General features: G+C 39.6%; 1 protein-coding gene across 1 annotated transcript in view; it reads left to right on the top strand.

Annotated features, from left to right (window-relative positions):
• Positions 1-15,569, top strand: part of LOC148824105 (E3 ubiquitin-protein ligase rnf213-alpha-like) — a 47,214-nt gene that overhangs the window by 21,371 nt on the left and 10,274 nt on the right. The window contains exons 27-49 of the mRNA XM_088927403.1: positions 819-974; positions 1,194-4,772; positions 5,004-5,137; positions 5,270-5,365; positions 5,466-5,584; positions 5,809-5,937; positions 6,353-6,405; positions 6,782-6,935; positions 7,182-7,317; positions 8,095-8,286; positions 8,719-8,849; positions 9,316-9,473; positions 9,896-10,105; positions 10,543-10,730; positions 11,256-11,376; positions 11,760-11,860; positions 11,954-12,136; positions 12,612-12,781; positions 12,918-13,017; positions 13,331-13,445; positions 13,737-13,944; positions 14,700-14,908; positions 15,416-15,538. Of these exons, the coding sequence (XP_088783529.1) occupies positions 819-974; positions 1,194-4,772; positions 5,004-5,137; positions 5,270-5,365; positions 5,466-5,584; positions 5,809-5,937; positions 6,353-6,405; positions 6,782-6,935; positions 7,182-7,317; positions 8,095-8,286; positions 8,719-8,849; positions 9,316-9,473; positions 9,896-10,105; positions 10,543-10,730; positions 11,256-11,376; positions 11,760-11,860; positions 11,954-12,136; positions 12,612-12,781; positions 12,918-13,017; positions 13,331-13,445; positions 13,737-13,944; positions 14,700-14,908; positions 15,416-15,538 (6,765 nt within the window). The remainder of the gene's footprint in view (positions 1-818; positions 975-1,193; positions 4,773-5,003; positions 5,138-5,269; positions 5,366-5,465; positions 5,585-5,808; positions 5,938-6,352; positions 6,406-6,781; positions 6,936-7,181; positions 7,318-8,094; positions 8,287-8,718; positions 8,850-9,315; positions 9,474-9,895; positions 10,106-10,542; positions 10,731-11,255; positions 11,377-11,759; positions 11,861-11,953; positions 12,137-12,611; positions 12,782-12,917; positions 13,018-13,330; positions 13,446-13,736; positions 13,945-14,699; positions 14,909-15,415; positions 15,539-15,569) is intronic.

Here is a 15,569-nt window from a genome sequence, read left to right as displayed (position 1 = left end):
AGCGGCTGAGGACCCTGCTATTCACAGGGAAGGGCGGTGACATCACCGCGCTGGCAAGCCGGCTCATACAACCAGTAATGTCGGCCGTATGCGTTACACTCTCCCCTGCTTAATTTCGCCATCCTTGGCGAAGGGCTGTCCAATCCCACTTCTAACACCAATGTAGCATATTCCGGTTTGGCAAGGATGGACACAGTCACTCAGACACTCGTTGATTGAAAAACGGCGCTTTATTTTTCGGCACAGCCAGCACAGCATCCCTGCACCTGCACACCAGCAGAGAGAGACAGAGTGAGAGTGAGAGAGAGAGAACGAGTGAGTGCCAGAGAGAGCAAGAGAGAGAGAGCAACACACAGGGGTCTATTCGGGTAGTCACACAGAGATAGGGTGGCAATTGAATACGAGTATAACGGGTGTGAAACCGGGGAACTATTTACAAGAATCTGGGCGATCTCGCCAAACTGTAAGCCTGTTCTGCAATGGGTCAGCTGCACTGGTCAGCAGCTTTCCTAGTCCCCGCCCTGACCACTACTACTCCTGTCGTGCCCCTCGCCGTGTATCCCAGCTGGGCGCTCTTCAATAGGGATTATTGTATACTTTTATGCTTATTGATAAATATAATTTATTACAGATGATAAATAGACAGTGAAAGTAGGAATTATATTAAAACATTGTGATTTGCAGCTGTGAGACATGTTCTGAATAAGTATAACAACTAGTGGATAGTTTGTTTTTCCTCGTTTTTGTCTGTCTCTCAGTTGTGGTTCAGTTTCCCTTGGTCTTTAATCTTAAGTATGTTTCTTTTTTTATTTTATTAGGTTCAGAAGGGCCTGTATGAATTTCTCTTCACACTGTTAGTCTTGCACTATTTAATGGACACGGAAGGGCACATGTGGAAATGCAGCAATAAGCACTTGTATGTCATTGAAATCCTGGAGACTTCAGGAGGACTGCCCAGAAAATCTTCAAGAAATGCAAGTGCCTTTTTTGTCATGTTGTATAGTAAGCCACTGTCCGATAATAACAATGATTTCTTTGAAAAATTTGGTTGTGTGCACAATGCTTTATTTTTGCAAGTGCAGCTGTCATAATTTTAAAATGAATACAAAGGCCAAAAATGCCAAAATTTGCCAAAAATGAATACAAACCTAATTTTAGTTTGCATTTTAATGAACACTAATTTTATTTTTTAGGTTTCTAAACCTCAGTATGTCTTTCTGGACATCTTCCCTAAAATATTTTGCCGACCCCCTAAAGAGGTACTTGAGTTGGAGATGAGGATTCAAGATGACAGGATGACAGATGTCAGTGACCCACTCATGGATGACCAAGAATTCAGAAGTGAAGCCTATCAAAGACCCTATCAATATCTGACACGGTTTCATAATAAGATGAACCTTGACAGCTTCACCTACAGGGGTGTTGAGGGAACACATGTAGAATGTCTGCAGATGTTTTTTGTCTATTGTGGCATAGTGGATCCTTCATGGGCAGAGCTGAGGAATTTTGCTTGGTTTCTTAATCTTCAGCTGAAAGACTGTGAAACATCTGTGTTCTGTGATGTGAACTTCACTGGCGACACTTTGCAAGGTTTTAAGAACTTTGTGGTCGACTTCATGATTATGATGGCCAAGGATTTCGCTACCCCTTCACTCAGCATCTCTGATCAGAGCCCTGGGAGGCAGCAAGTTGATCTTGCTGGGGTCAACGAGGAAGACCTAGCTCCTTTCCGCATCAGGAAGAAGTGGGAGTCGGAGCCCCACCCCTATATTTTTTTCAATGATGACCACATTTCCATGACGTTCATTGGTTTTCACCTTCAGTTAAATGATCAAAATATGGTCGATGCCATTGATCCATCAACACAGAAAATTATTAAGAAAAACATCATGACTAAGCAACTATATGATGGCCTTAGGCTTCAGAGAGTCCCTTTCAATATTGACTTTGATAAGCTCCCCCGAGGTGAAAAGATCGAACGTCTTTGCAATGTGCTTGGCATTCAGTGGCCTCTGGACCCTGATGAAACCTATGAACTCACCACCGATAACATCTTAAAAATGCTCGCAATCCACATGCGGTTCAGGTGTGGCATTCCTGTCATAATCATGGGGGAAACAGGCTGTGGAAAGACCAGGCTTATCAAATTCTTGTGTGAACTGAGGAGGAGTGGAGCTCCCTCACAAAACATGAAACTTGTTAAGGTTCATGGTGGGACAAGTGCAGAGATGATTTACACCAAAGTTAGAGAAGCAATGTCCTTGGCTTTAATCAATAAGGAAGAATTCCTTTTTGATTCAGTCCTCTTCTTTGATGAAGCCAACACAACAGAAGCTGTGAGTAGTATCAAAGAGATCCTTTGTGACAATACAGTTGAAGGAGAACCGCTCTGTCAAAACACAGGCCTTCAGATTATTGCGGCATGCAATCCTTACAGGAAACATACAGATTTGATGATTCAGCGCTTAGAGTCGGCTGGCCTGGGATACAGAGTGAGAGCTGAGGAGACTGAGGATAAATTGGGTTCCATCCCACTTCGACAGCTTGTGTACAGAGTGCAGGCACTACCTCCAAGCATGATCCCTTTGGTGTGGGACTTTGGGCAGTTAAATGACCAAACTGAAAGAATGTACATTCAGCAAATTGTTCAGAGAGTCGTTCAGACCATTTTAATTCATGCTAACTACATCAAAATGATTACAGAGGTGTTGTCTTGCTCACAGATTTACATGAGGCAGATGAAGGATGAATGCAGCTTTGTTAGCTTGAGGGATGTGGAACGCTGCATGCAAGTCTTTGTGTGGTTTTACAGAAACCATACAATGTTGCTGGAAGAGCTGCGTGCATTTGAAACCAAAGATCACAATCAGCACAATGATCACAATACAAGAGATCCAGTTGTCTGGTCCCTGATTATGGCAGTGGGAGTATGCTATCATGCGTGCTTGGAAAAGAAGGAGAAATACAGGAGAAAAATCTGCAAGCACCTTCCTGAAACAAACACCCATGTAAAAGTAATGCAAGAAATCTCTCTCATGCAGGACCTGCTGTTGAGTGGTGTACCTTTGGGTAAAACAATAGCAAAAAACAATGCTTTAAAAGAAAATGTCTTCATGATGGTAATCTGCATTGAACTACGGATCCCCCTATTCTTGGTTGGGAAACCAGGAAGCTCCAAGTCATTGGCCAAGACCTTAGTTGCAGATGCAATGCAGGGCCATGCAGCACACTCAGAACTGTACAAAAAGCTGAAGCAAATTCACTTAGTTTCCTTCCAGTGCAGCCCTCACTCAACCCCAGAAGGCATCATTAATACATTCAAGCAGTGCGCACGCTTCCAAGAGGGGAAGAACCTAACAGAGTATATATCAGTGGTAGTTCTGGATGAGATCGGCTTGGCAGAAGATTCACCAAAAATGCCCCTGAAAACCCTTCACCCTCTCCTGGAAGAAGGGTGCATAGATGATGAGCCTCTGCCACACAAAAAGGTTGGCTTCATTGGCATCTCCAACTGGGCCTTGGACCCTGCCAAGATGAACCGAGGTATTTTTGTGTCCCGTGGAGATCCAGATGAAAAAGAGTTGATTGAAAGTGCAAAGGGTATCTGTTCTTCGGAGCCGATGATTCTGAAGAAGGTTCAGGGCTTCTTTCAAGTTTTTGCCAGGGCTTATCTGAACATTTGCATAGAACAAGGCAAAGAATTCTTTGGCCTGCGGGATTATTACAGTTTAATAAAGATGGTGTTTGCGATGACCAAGGCCTCTGATCAAGAACCCAGTGCCAAGCAGATTGTGGAGGCGGTGCTGAGAAACTTCAGTGGCAGAGATGATGTGGACACTGTGGCTGCTTTCACTTCTAAGCTGAAGGAGAATCCAGAGATCAGTACCATGGAGCTGGTGAGGCAGAACATTGAGGCCGTTGGTCAGGATGACGAGTGCCGATACCTGCTTGTCCTCACAAAAAACTACGCTGCTCTCCAGATACTTCAGCAAACATTTTTCTCAGACCAGCACCAACCAGAAATAATCTTTGGTTCCAGCTTCCCAAAAGATCAGGAATATACCCAGATTTGTCGCAATATCAACCGTGTCAAGATCTGCATGGAAACTGGTCAGACAATTGTCCTTCTAAACTTGCAAAACCTCTACGAGAGCCTGTATGATGCACTAAACCAATACTATGTCTGTCTTGGTGGGCAGAAGTATGTGGATTTGGGGCTGGGGACTCATCGTGTCAAGTGCAGGGTGCACAGAGATTTCAGGCTCATAGTCATTGAGGAGAAGGAAGTGGTCTACAAGCAGTTCCCTATCCCCCTCATTAACAGGCTGGAAAAACATTACCTTGACATCAACACTGTCCTCAAAAGTGACCAGAAGCAAATTGTGAAAGAGCTGGAGAAATGGGTTAAAGATTTTACTGCAGTGAATTTCCAGCACTCACTCAATCCTCAGGCACATAATTACGTTCCATCTGATGTCTTTATTGGCTACCATTCTGACACCTGCGCTTCTGTGGTCCTGCAAGTGACAGAAAAACTAAAGGGGAACTCGGGAGCCTCGGAAGAACAAAGAAAAGTCCTACAGGAAGCCAAACTCGTCCTCCTGAACTGTGCCACTCCAGACTCTGTGGTTCGGCTAAGTAGCACCCGCTTGTCCAACGTGGAGACTGAAGAACTGGCAAATGCATACTTCGAGACCCAGAAGCACGATTCGCTTGCTAGCTTTATTCTTTCACACGTGCTGCAGGAAAGGAGTCAGACATCTTTCACGGAGGTAACCCTCATTTATCACCTGCTTGTAAAGTAAAAGTAAAAAACTCTTGACCCTTTTCATATGAGAATACCACTTCAGTCTGTAGGATTATAGTCATTGTAAACATACTTATCTGCAGCGTTTTCTGCCCCACACATTTAGTTTGTAAATTGTTTCCTTTTTTAAAATGGAAAATGTCTGACAAGATGTCTGAAACGATTGATTTAGTTTTTCTAACGTATTTTTGTGAAGGTTACAACTTTCTCCAGACTCCTCACCGCATCTGATGTTGACAGACTCCTCCAGGATGTCACATCTTTTCAGAATGTTGAACTCCTTTCCCTGCAGCAGTTTGACACTGAGCACTCCTTCCTCAAAAAGATCAGGTGTGTTCCTCATTTCCTGTCTTCCAGGAATACCTTATTATAGTTGCCAAGAAAGAAAAACAAATGTGTACTTCTCTTCAAAATCTTTGTAAAACGGGCATTGCCATAATAGTGTCACTTTGATATTTTCAGGAGTTTTCTGGATACAAGATTTGGAAACAAAATCCTTATTATTCAGACGGACTTTGTTGAAGATTCACAAAGTAGTAACCTGATTGCGTCTGCAAAGTAAGCAGAGTTTTGAAATGAATGGTACATTCCTCATTACCGAAATGACTACAGACCTGGCAGTGGACATCATACGTTTACATTTCAATTTCTCTTTTAGGTATTCTGCAATCAATGAGATCAATAAATCTAGAGATGAAATGACAGAGATTTTGGTGTACTTCATTACTAAACTGCCACGAATGGAAGGTGGAACATCTTATGTTGGATTCCATGGAGGTAAAATTGTAAATTTACTCTACTAGATGAAGTCAAAACCAATGTCATGAAAAGACTTAATTTATCATAAAAATATGATTTGTGTCCATTTGAGATCATTAATAATAAACCAATATACATTCATAATACAGTACATACTGTATGAATACTCTGCATATTCTTCATAATGATGGAATTGGAAAGTGTGCATTTAATTTTTTTTTCTTTTGTCCTTGCGAGAATAGGACCCTGGAGGTCAGTCCACATTGACGATCTCAGGAAGTCAAAGGACATTGTCTCTGACATTACTACCTTGAAGAGTCTCACTATCAGTCAGCTCTTTGAAGAACGTGAAAAACCCAACAAACCAGAAGGTTTTAAAATATTTTTATGTAGATTTCTTGATGAATATGGTGAAATCTTAATGGTCACTGAGTTTCCATTCACTATGTGAAGTATTGAAATAGGAATTAGGATGAGACTGTCTAAAACTGGAATTTAGAAAATTGTCAACATTTAGGGTGACTAATGGTGTTGAGCCAATGTGAGGTTTTAGAAGAAGAAAGAGAGATTACAAGATCTGTGTATATAGGCCCATGTATTGCTGTATGGAGTTCATGGACAGATGATGAGAGACAGCTGTACAGTACTATATGTTTAAGAAAGTATTAGTATTACTTGTGATGGGTATTGCCTACTTAGCAGAATCGGTATCTTTCTTTATCTCTATGTTATTAACAACTTTGCTGGTAGTGTATCTTTATTGGAATTTTATTAACACTTTTCTAGCAATGGAAACAGATGACACTAAGATGGAGAGCCCTACGCTGGAAGAGAATGCCGTAAGTATCTTGCACTCTGAAGGCGGTGATTACTACGTATCCAATATTATGTACCGTGCAGTGAGTACAATATTGTCAAATTTCTTTGTTTCTTTAGTGTTAACAAGCACGTTTACTTCTGTATTTAGTATGACACTAGTGGTTACATGTCATATATTCCTTTCAACTTTAAGACTATTTTTTTTTTTGCGTTTTAAATGCCTAAATGGAACTTATAGTTTTCCAAGTGCAGGTACTTTGAAGGGAGCTAGAAAACCTGCAAACACACCAGCCTTCCAGGACCAGGACTGGACACCCGTGCTCTACCGCTGCCAGCCCGTGCTCAAGAGGAGGCCAAGAGATGATGTCACTGTGTTCCTCTGCTGGCTTGTTTCAGGACTTGGAGGACATCCTGGACACCACGGCGCTGGTGCGGAGCTGTGTGCAGAGTGCGGTGGGCATGCTGCGCGACCAGCACGAGGGGGGCAGTCGCAGCACCAGGAGACTGGAGATACTGCTGACGCTTCTCGCAGAAAATGAGGAAACGAAAGGTGCCAAACGACGGGAGACTTAAGTTTGTCATAGCTTTCCTGACTGCAGACCGGACATCTGGGAATTTTAGTGAATGATTACTACCTCTGCATTTTTTTGGTATTGGATATAGACCAACTCAACCGTGATTCTTAGCTGGAAAAAAAACACACTTGGTTGAAACGAGGAGCATAAACTACAGTATTTCCTTGTTGTATGAGTGACGGTGATGGATTTTAAACCTTACTTGGTTTCTGTCCTTCTAGCCTCCTTTTTGAAAACCATGAAGAGACGGCTTCACGCTCTGCTGGTGACGCATGATGAAAACACTCCATCGTCCAAGAACTGGGTGTTCAAGGAGGCGTCGAACATTGACGCCCTGCAGGAAGGTGGAACCTTCAGGTGAGTCAGAAGGATCACTGGTTCTTTTAGTGCAGAAAGGATTAAGGTATTGCCACAGTCCACTAATTACATCTGACCCAGGTTCAGGCTTTTCTAGCATAATTCATATGTTTTCAGTTCAACAAAATGTACAAAATTGCTGTACTGCCATATATCTGAAAACTGTTTAATTTTCAGACAGTACTGTGGGCTTATGGGGACAGTTTGTACTGATTTTATTTAGGCAGTTTTTATATGCAGCTTTACACTCAAAAGTATGGAAATATATACACTGTATATTCACTTATGTTTTATGCAAATTAATAAGGGTATGCAAGTGAATGTACAGTAAAAACACTTTGACTGCATCTAACTTCTAATAATGTTGTAAAAAATCAAACCTTTGAAAAGCAGACCTATAAAAACTATATAGAAGACTTTTCAACAGTAATGTAGGCTTATAGTAAAAAGTACTCCTGAACAGGAACAGGTATTAAAATGTACAAATAGGATCTTCAACATTACTGACACACAAAATTAAAGGAAGGGTGAATCGTTTTTCCTACTTCAAATAAGTAAAAACTGAACATGTAACCTGGTGTTTGTTTATGAATAGTATATTTATCTGTAGTCTGAGCAAATACTGAAGACTAGTATTGACGACTGTCAGTTGTTAGAGACTTGTTGTTCAAAGGGTCAATCCACAGACACAATTAGAAATGGAGGTTTTTCAGCTTTCTGGAGTCTGTATGTGTATTGAGAAATTTTTAATTGATGATCGGGTTTCTCTCTTTACAGACACACTCTGTGGAAGCGAGTCCAGGCTGTGGTCATTCCATTCCTGGCCCAAGTCATCTCCATGATTGACCGCGATTGTAACCTTGACCTCCTGGTTGATAGCAACTCTGTGGAGTCTGTGAAGAAGCTTTGGTTGGAAATTTTTGGGAATTTGAAGTTGCTGTACATACCTTACACAAAAGTGGACCGCAAGTATGTATTCTGTGTTTCAAATGTGATTTGTCATCAAACTTGTGTTCTTTGTATTAGATTCAATGTTTTAGTTTGATAATTAAACTAGTCGTAGGTAAATTTAGTACTGGGTAGTCTAGACTAGACGACATCTGCCAATAAGAAACTGAACAGAATGCAAGTATCTCTCTACTCAATTTTAATATTAAAAATGACATTTCAGCCATTTGATAGGAAGCTAATTAAAGTGACTTAAATGATCAATGATACATGGTGAAAGAATGTTCTTTCAGATTGTTAGTAATATTCATATATTTGGGGGAACATTGTAATATACTGTACTATAGCTGGCTTTAAGTATTTTCTGGAATATGTCTTTATTATGCAGTGTGGTAATGAGTCAGGATTTCTACAGGATTTAGATCTAAATCCATTGTGTCCTGTGATTTTTAGCTCCGAGTCCAAGACGATCCTTGTCCAGAACTACATGAAGCTGGATCACAACCTTTGCAGCACAATGCCTTTCAGCTGGAGGATCAAGGATCATCTCGATGAGCTCTGGGTTCACGTTCTGCAACGGGAAGGTAGAGATGAAGTGCATAAGGAGATTTAAAGATATTTCATTTTTCTTTTAGTGATTTACACTCAAGTATGTTTTAAAAATAAATCCCATATTCAGATTCTAAGGAATTCGTATGCAGGTGAAATCAAGATCAGGACAACATGATGGGCAGTATGATGTATGACCTAATTTATAACATATATGCTATAATCAACTTGCTTTATAAAATAAGTTGATGCTGCTTTGTTGTACCTGTTCATGTTGTTTAATTTTAATTACAGCTGCAGCAATATAAAAACATTTTTGTCATGACACTGCACATTCATGTGGTACCAGGGCACATTCCTTGCTACCATGCCCTTGTGATCCTCAGTCATGCGAGTTGAAGCTAATGAATCCCTGAGTTTATCAAAGCCAGACATTTTAACATTATGTTAAGGTGAAGAAGTGAAGCAAATGACACATGTTCTTCTTCGTTGTTTCTCAAGGGCACACACACAATCAGCTTGAGGAGTTCTTCAAGAACACACCTCTGGGAAGGTACATTGCAGATGCTGATGAGGAAATGCAGAAAGAGTTTTTCCACAGGTATCTTCAGGATTTCATCTCCATGACAATGAAAGTTACTTCTCCAGATGAACTAATGGTGAGTGTTCATTGTGGTATTCATTCAGGCATCAGTGAGAGAACTTGGTTTGTGAATATAGAAATGGACACATTAGGAGAGGTGGGGAAGTACACTCACCTATTTCATTTACTATGTTCACGGTACAAAATGAGGACCATAGTCTCATTATGTATTGTCAGAGGTGTCTATTTGAATTCAAACTTTGCGGTGTACAATAATTCATCCTGGCAGCGAAAAGGTAAATCCACTCTTAAGGAGTCTTCAGGTGACATGTATCATACTATCATAGGGGTGTCTTCTTCTTCTACCACTTAAAACAGTACTGGCTTCTGTTTTGAGTTTTGAGTTGATGCATGTAAACTGACAGATCACAGGCTTGGAGCACAGGGATGTTCTCTGCAAGACCGTTTCTCAATAAGCCTTTGGTCCTTGTCTTCTAGCTTCTCCGCAGTGCTCTGCTATCCTGCGTCAACGAGCTTAAGATTCGCAGCAATGCCAACAAGGAAGCAGTGACGTCACTACCCTGGGTTCATACTGCTTATCATGAATTCAAAACTCGTCTGCAGAACCTCTCAAGAATGATCACCATTGAGCCTCAGGTGGCCCAGTTTCTGAAAAGGAAAATGCAGTCTAGGGAAGGTGTAGAAATGGTAAGACTAATCTAATCCTCAAACTGTTGTTTTAGTGGTTTGAGCTCCTTTTTCAGGTGTAAAATATTACAGATCCCTGGAATTCCATAGTGCACTGTGCATGTATACAGTATTTTCAGTACGACTTATGAATTGCTCTTCTATGTGGTACATGGCTCACAAGTAATTTTCAGTATTCCAATTTTTAAAAGAAAAACATTAAGAAGTAAAACAACATTAATACAGTATATAAAACATAAGAATTTGAAATTTGAACATCTTCTGATATAGATTTTTTGCTACTTTCTTACCAATTTGAATCTTAAATGTATTCTGCACTGTACTATTCCAAGGCAAACCCTCTGTACCACTGCTGTAAATGAAGATAAACCATTCTCAGCAGAGTCCATGAATGCCCAATTCATTGCCAGTTGCAACCTTCTTACACTGCTGTCCAGGTTCTTGATGTGTACGCGGCTGTGGCCTGTGTTGAGCTCTTGGAGCCACACAACCTGGACACGGATGGGCTGTGCCTGGAGTGGCTGAGGCAAGTGAAGAGACTGCAGGTGCCCATCGAGCTCGTCTTTGCTGAGGAGTGCGTGCAGAACTACGGCTCGAGAAGCCAGGAGCTGGTCAAGTTTGTCCGGTGAGTTCATCTCTGCAGCTCAACAGAATATTCACGCTGTATATTATATGTATTCAGAATTTTGTATTCTATTGTATAAATTCGGAATATACTTTCTGAATATTAAGAATTCCATTTTAATTTAAAAAAAACTCATTTCTTTTTAAATTCTCTCCGTTCATTTATAGCTTTTTCACACCCATCCCCCATATCTCTCTTCCTGCGTGTGCTCTTTCTCACATGCTCTGATCCCCTGGGCTTTTTATTCTCAGCTCTCCTCTCTCTCTCATGCGCCTAAAGAAGGCTCAACAGCCCAAACATTGCATTTCTGCTTCCTATTTTTTCAGTGTGGAATTAAACTTTACAGAATATGAATGTCTCTTGTGAGGGATTCTCTGTTCTTTCTGCTTAAATACCTGTTCCAGAATGAAATACTTTTTACTGTAGTCATAGTTTCAGAAGCAACTGGGGAAAGAAAAGCAATACTGCACACTTCACTTTACATAATAGATTTTGAAACTTCTCTTCTGTATTATTTTCTTAAAGGAGTGGCTGGAATCGCATCTTTTCATCATCTCTGTTTGTGGAACATGTGCTGCTGGGAATTGAATCTGTACAAAAAGATCTAAAGGTCCTGGTTGTGGTGCATGCTCGCAAGTTGTGGAAAGTGAGTAATTGAGGTGGAAGTTATCATTGATTGTACAGTGCTTGTTCTTCATATTATTAGAATTATGTGAAATGACACGGACCTTTGGCACGAGGGTGGTATTACAAAAATATAACATTATATAAGTGATCATAAGTGACAATATAAGTGATCTGAATTATTCAATTGATACCAAGAAATAAAAATGCAGTTTAATAAGCTTTTGAATGGTTAAAACTGATAAAATGATGGTTATAATTTCTTCCATTGTCATTTGCTAATCTTTAAGTGACAAAAACTAGTATCCTGTACATACTGTACAGCAGCTACTGTAAGTGCCTTTCAACCTTTAGAGTTTGTTGGTAATTCTATGGCATTTTTTTCTTTAATTTTTTTTTCTTCAGTCTCTGGAGCAAAACTCTGACTTCAAAATGGAGCACCCCTTCTTAGCTGTGATTGAAGTTCTGAAGTCCTGCAAAGATGAAGCCAGTGAACGTCTTTTCAGGTAATGGGTTTGATCTCAGCATGACTGATATTTTTACTAAAGTATCTGCCCTTGGACATGTTTCCACAGCTGTTTGTTTGTACTGTGTCCCAGGTTCGGAAGACAGCTGTGTGCTGTGTGTCTGGGGGAGCCCACGGACCCTCTGTGCCTACCATGTGAACATATTTACTGCCTGGGCTGTATAAAACGATGGCTCCTACCTGGGCAGATGGTCTGTCCTTTGTGCATGGTAGAAGTGCCACAGAACTTTGAACTGAAGGTGTCCGAAGATATAAGGTAAGTTTAGACTAAACCATAAAACTCATTAGAAGGTAAAAACATAGGAAATAATGCAAATGAGAAGAAGCTATTCAGTCAATCTTGCATGTTTGAACACTGCTAGCACCCAGCGCTTTCTTAAAAAATCTGATTTAATAAGCTTTGACTACATGTCTATGCAGCTTGAAGTGACTAACCACAATTGATGTAAAAACAGGCTTTATATTCTTGGTCCAAAATGCACCACCTATTCAGTTCTCATTGTGTTCTACCTCCATGTTTCATTCTTTATCTTGACATAGTCCTTGCTTTAACTCCTTTTCTTAAATCTTCTCTGAAGCTCCCTTTCAATTTCAGCTGTTTGGCACTGAATAGATTTCAATTCTTTTATCCTTTCTTAACAGAATGTTAAAATTTATTCAGTCTGCATCTGTAAAAAATTGAAGATGTGACTGAGACAAATCATGTGTATTGTATTTTGTCTTGTTTGCAGACATCTTGTCCAGTTGTATGCCCAGTTCAGGAAAAGATGCAATGCTTTTTTCATCGACATGGTGTCCACTTTATGTTTCAAAGACAACTCTCCTCCTTCAGACAGAATTATTTGGCATCTTTTGTCTTTCTTGATGGTCGATACTAATGCAGTTCCAAACATTAAGAAAGGTAAGCTGCTTTTCTACACACTTTGCTTTTCTGGAAGTCAAAAAATATATTTTGAATATACTTTACAAACATATTGTGAAAGGATTTTACACCAAATGCTCCTGATTACAGTTATTTTTCTCTACCTGTTAAATAGGCCGCAGGGTGTATACCAAAGCTCTCTCACCTTTCAATGACTCTGTGGACAAAAATCCTGTAGTCCGATCAGTGGTGCTCAAATTTCTGCTGAAGTACAGGTGAGAGGATGATATGCATTTTTAAGTATTTCTTACACCATTACTCGCAAGTCCAGTTTTACTCATTAAAAAAACATTTCATTAGAGAAATTCAGCACCTTTTTAAAAATATTGAGCCCTTAATTCTGTCTTTTAGAGACATAGCCAGTCTAAAAGAAAAGATCAGTCTTTGTTGTTGTAACCTATTAGCATATGGTTTTGTTCTGCTCACTTCTGATGTTACAGTTTATGAACCCGTTATGGCTGTGGGTACTGTAATTTTTTGTTTCTTAAAAAAATGACTTTTAAATGTTTTTTATTTCACTTCTTTCAGCTTTGATGATGTTAAACGTTATCTGCAAGAACACTTGTCATCGGTTGAACAAAGCAATATTCTGGAGAAAACGGATAAAACAAAGCTCTGTGCTCTGTACATAAACTGTCTTGAGGTAGGATAGGATACTTTAGATTCATGTACACATCAGTTATTATTAAGATGACATTTTACCGAGCCTTCTCTAAAGTGTTAACTTGTATACTCTTTACTAATGAAAATACCGGAACAAATCAAGCATGTGTACTATTCTTTTCTGAAAAGAGTTTTGCTCTTGAGGTTGTGAATAATATCTGCATATAAACAGTAAATCAGCATTTGTAATTGCCACTATTATTGCTGCTTATAATAAAAGTGTTACCCTCTTATATTCTAAAGTGAAAATGCATACTTTTCTTGTACACAGGACTCCATGTATGAGAAGACACAGAGTCAAACAGAATTAGAAATGGTGGCATCTCTGGAGCAAGAGACTCGGTTCCTGCAATGCTGTGTTCAAAATACTGAGGCTGGTCCCGAGAAGATTTCAATAGAATACCTGCAGAGTATTGCCAGAATCCGCCTCTGTCTGGACACCGCTGCATGCTTGCTGGTTAAAGACCTGTCCGGTTTAGGTAGCTCAACTTACCTTTAACTAGACAATACCTAATATTGATCTGTGCCAATCAGCCTTGAACACCTTAAACTTAATGATGCACACACATATCAGATGTCTCATGTTTCGCAATGTAGACTAGGGCAGATCTTATCTGAATGTGATCACCTTCACTCCCATTAAGCTTACTGTAGAGCATGTGCACACACAGTCTGACCTATTGTTCTACACACACTTCAGATTTGGATGCTGTGCAGGGAGGTTATGCTTTTTTTAGCCATGCTTACTGTGCCTGGGAATATTTTTCACTCCACCTTACTTGGAACACATGTAATTCTGCTGTGTAAACTCAAAGTTTTACTGGATTCAGTGGATGCTCTTTGTAGAATGAAGGCATTAACACACAACAACCATATGTAGAGAACAGGAATCTGTTGATCCAGTAAACAAGTATAAACTACTGTAGTATTTTGCTGGTGATTGTTAAATAAGCATGACTTATTATTGTCCTCATTGATCTAAATACACTGACCATAGTGCAGACTGGAGGCATGCTCATTTAGTGAAAGGTTGTCACTTAGATGTTATCTATAGTATATGTATTTTTAGTGAACAGATTCAAATTGAAAACAATTTGATTACACAATACAGATTGAAAATGTATCAATTTGGTCATCTCTGACTTCTCAGACTCTTGCTGTTTTCAGTTAAGGAAACTAAAGTTTTATTTATCAGAGATATTTATGCACTGTTTGTCATTTTCTGTTGGTGAAGCCACAGGAACACAACAAGACCTTGAGGTGTACAGGAGGATTTCAGCATTCCTGAATCATGTGATGGAGTTCTGCAGAAGGAGCAAGAATGACTGGTATCGCATTTACATGATACGGAAAATCTGCAATCAAAAAGGCATGGAGTTTGTGCAGACACTCTTAACGAAACCGGAGTTTCACTGGTTGTTCCCAGAGGAAATTGTTCAACAGGTAGCATGATTTTCTTCCAATACCAAAAATATATATGAAATACTAAGTCTTTTAAAGCTGAGAACAGGCTTAGTTTTTTTAAATGTACAGTAGTCATAATTCATGTTTTGCAACAAATACAAATTCTACATTTTTGGTTGCCTCTTCATTCTGACCTCTATTCTTTGTATTTTTCTTTAAGTCAAGGATATAAACTAAATAAGATGGGTAGAATCTGCTAATGAATTGGAATATAATAGATTCGATGAATATGGATGGTCTTTTTACTTCACACTTACAGTATTTTTGGGTGAGAAAATAAGATTAGTCAAACCAGAACATGTGGTGTAATGGATGTGGCATTATCAATTTCATCATCTGTGATTTCATCTCTCAAAAGTACAAAAATCTTGCAGTTGAAGAAGAGTCAATGAGTTGATGAACAAGTAACAAAGCAGAATTTATATATGTATTTCCAAGTTAAGAAATACTTTAACCAATCTACTGTACATTTTTTCTGGTTTTTAGAATGAACATACTGGCCAGATTGACCAGTATCTTGTCTGCGGGATCAATTACCAGGCTTTCCGAGATGCAGTTGGTAGGGCAATGATCGAGTGCAAAACTGAGGGAATAGAGGAGGCAAACAAGGTATACAAGTTTTTATTTTTTATACTATCTT

Source organism: Atractosteus spatula, chromosome 11 (genome assembly GCF_055471065.1).
Source record: "Atractosteus spatula isolate fAtrSpa1 chromosome 11, fAtrSpa1.hap1, whole genome shotgun sequence".
In the NCBI taxonomy this organism is placed as follows: Eukaryota; Metazoa; Chordata; class Actinopteri; order Semionotiformes; family Lepisosteidae; genus Atractosteus; species Atractosteus spatula.
This window is presented reverse-complemented; position numbering and strand designations above follow the sequence as displayed.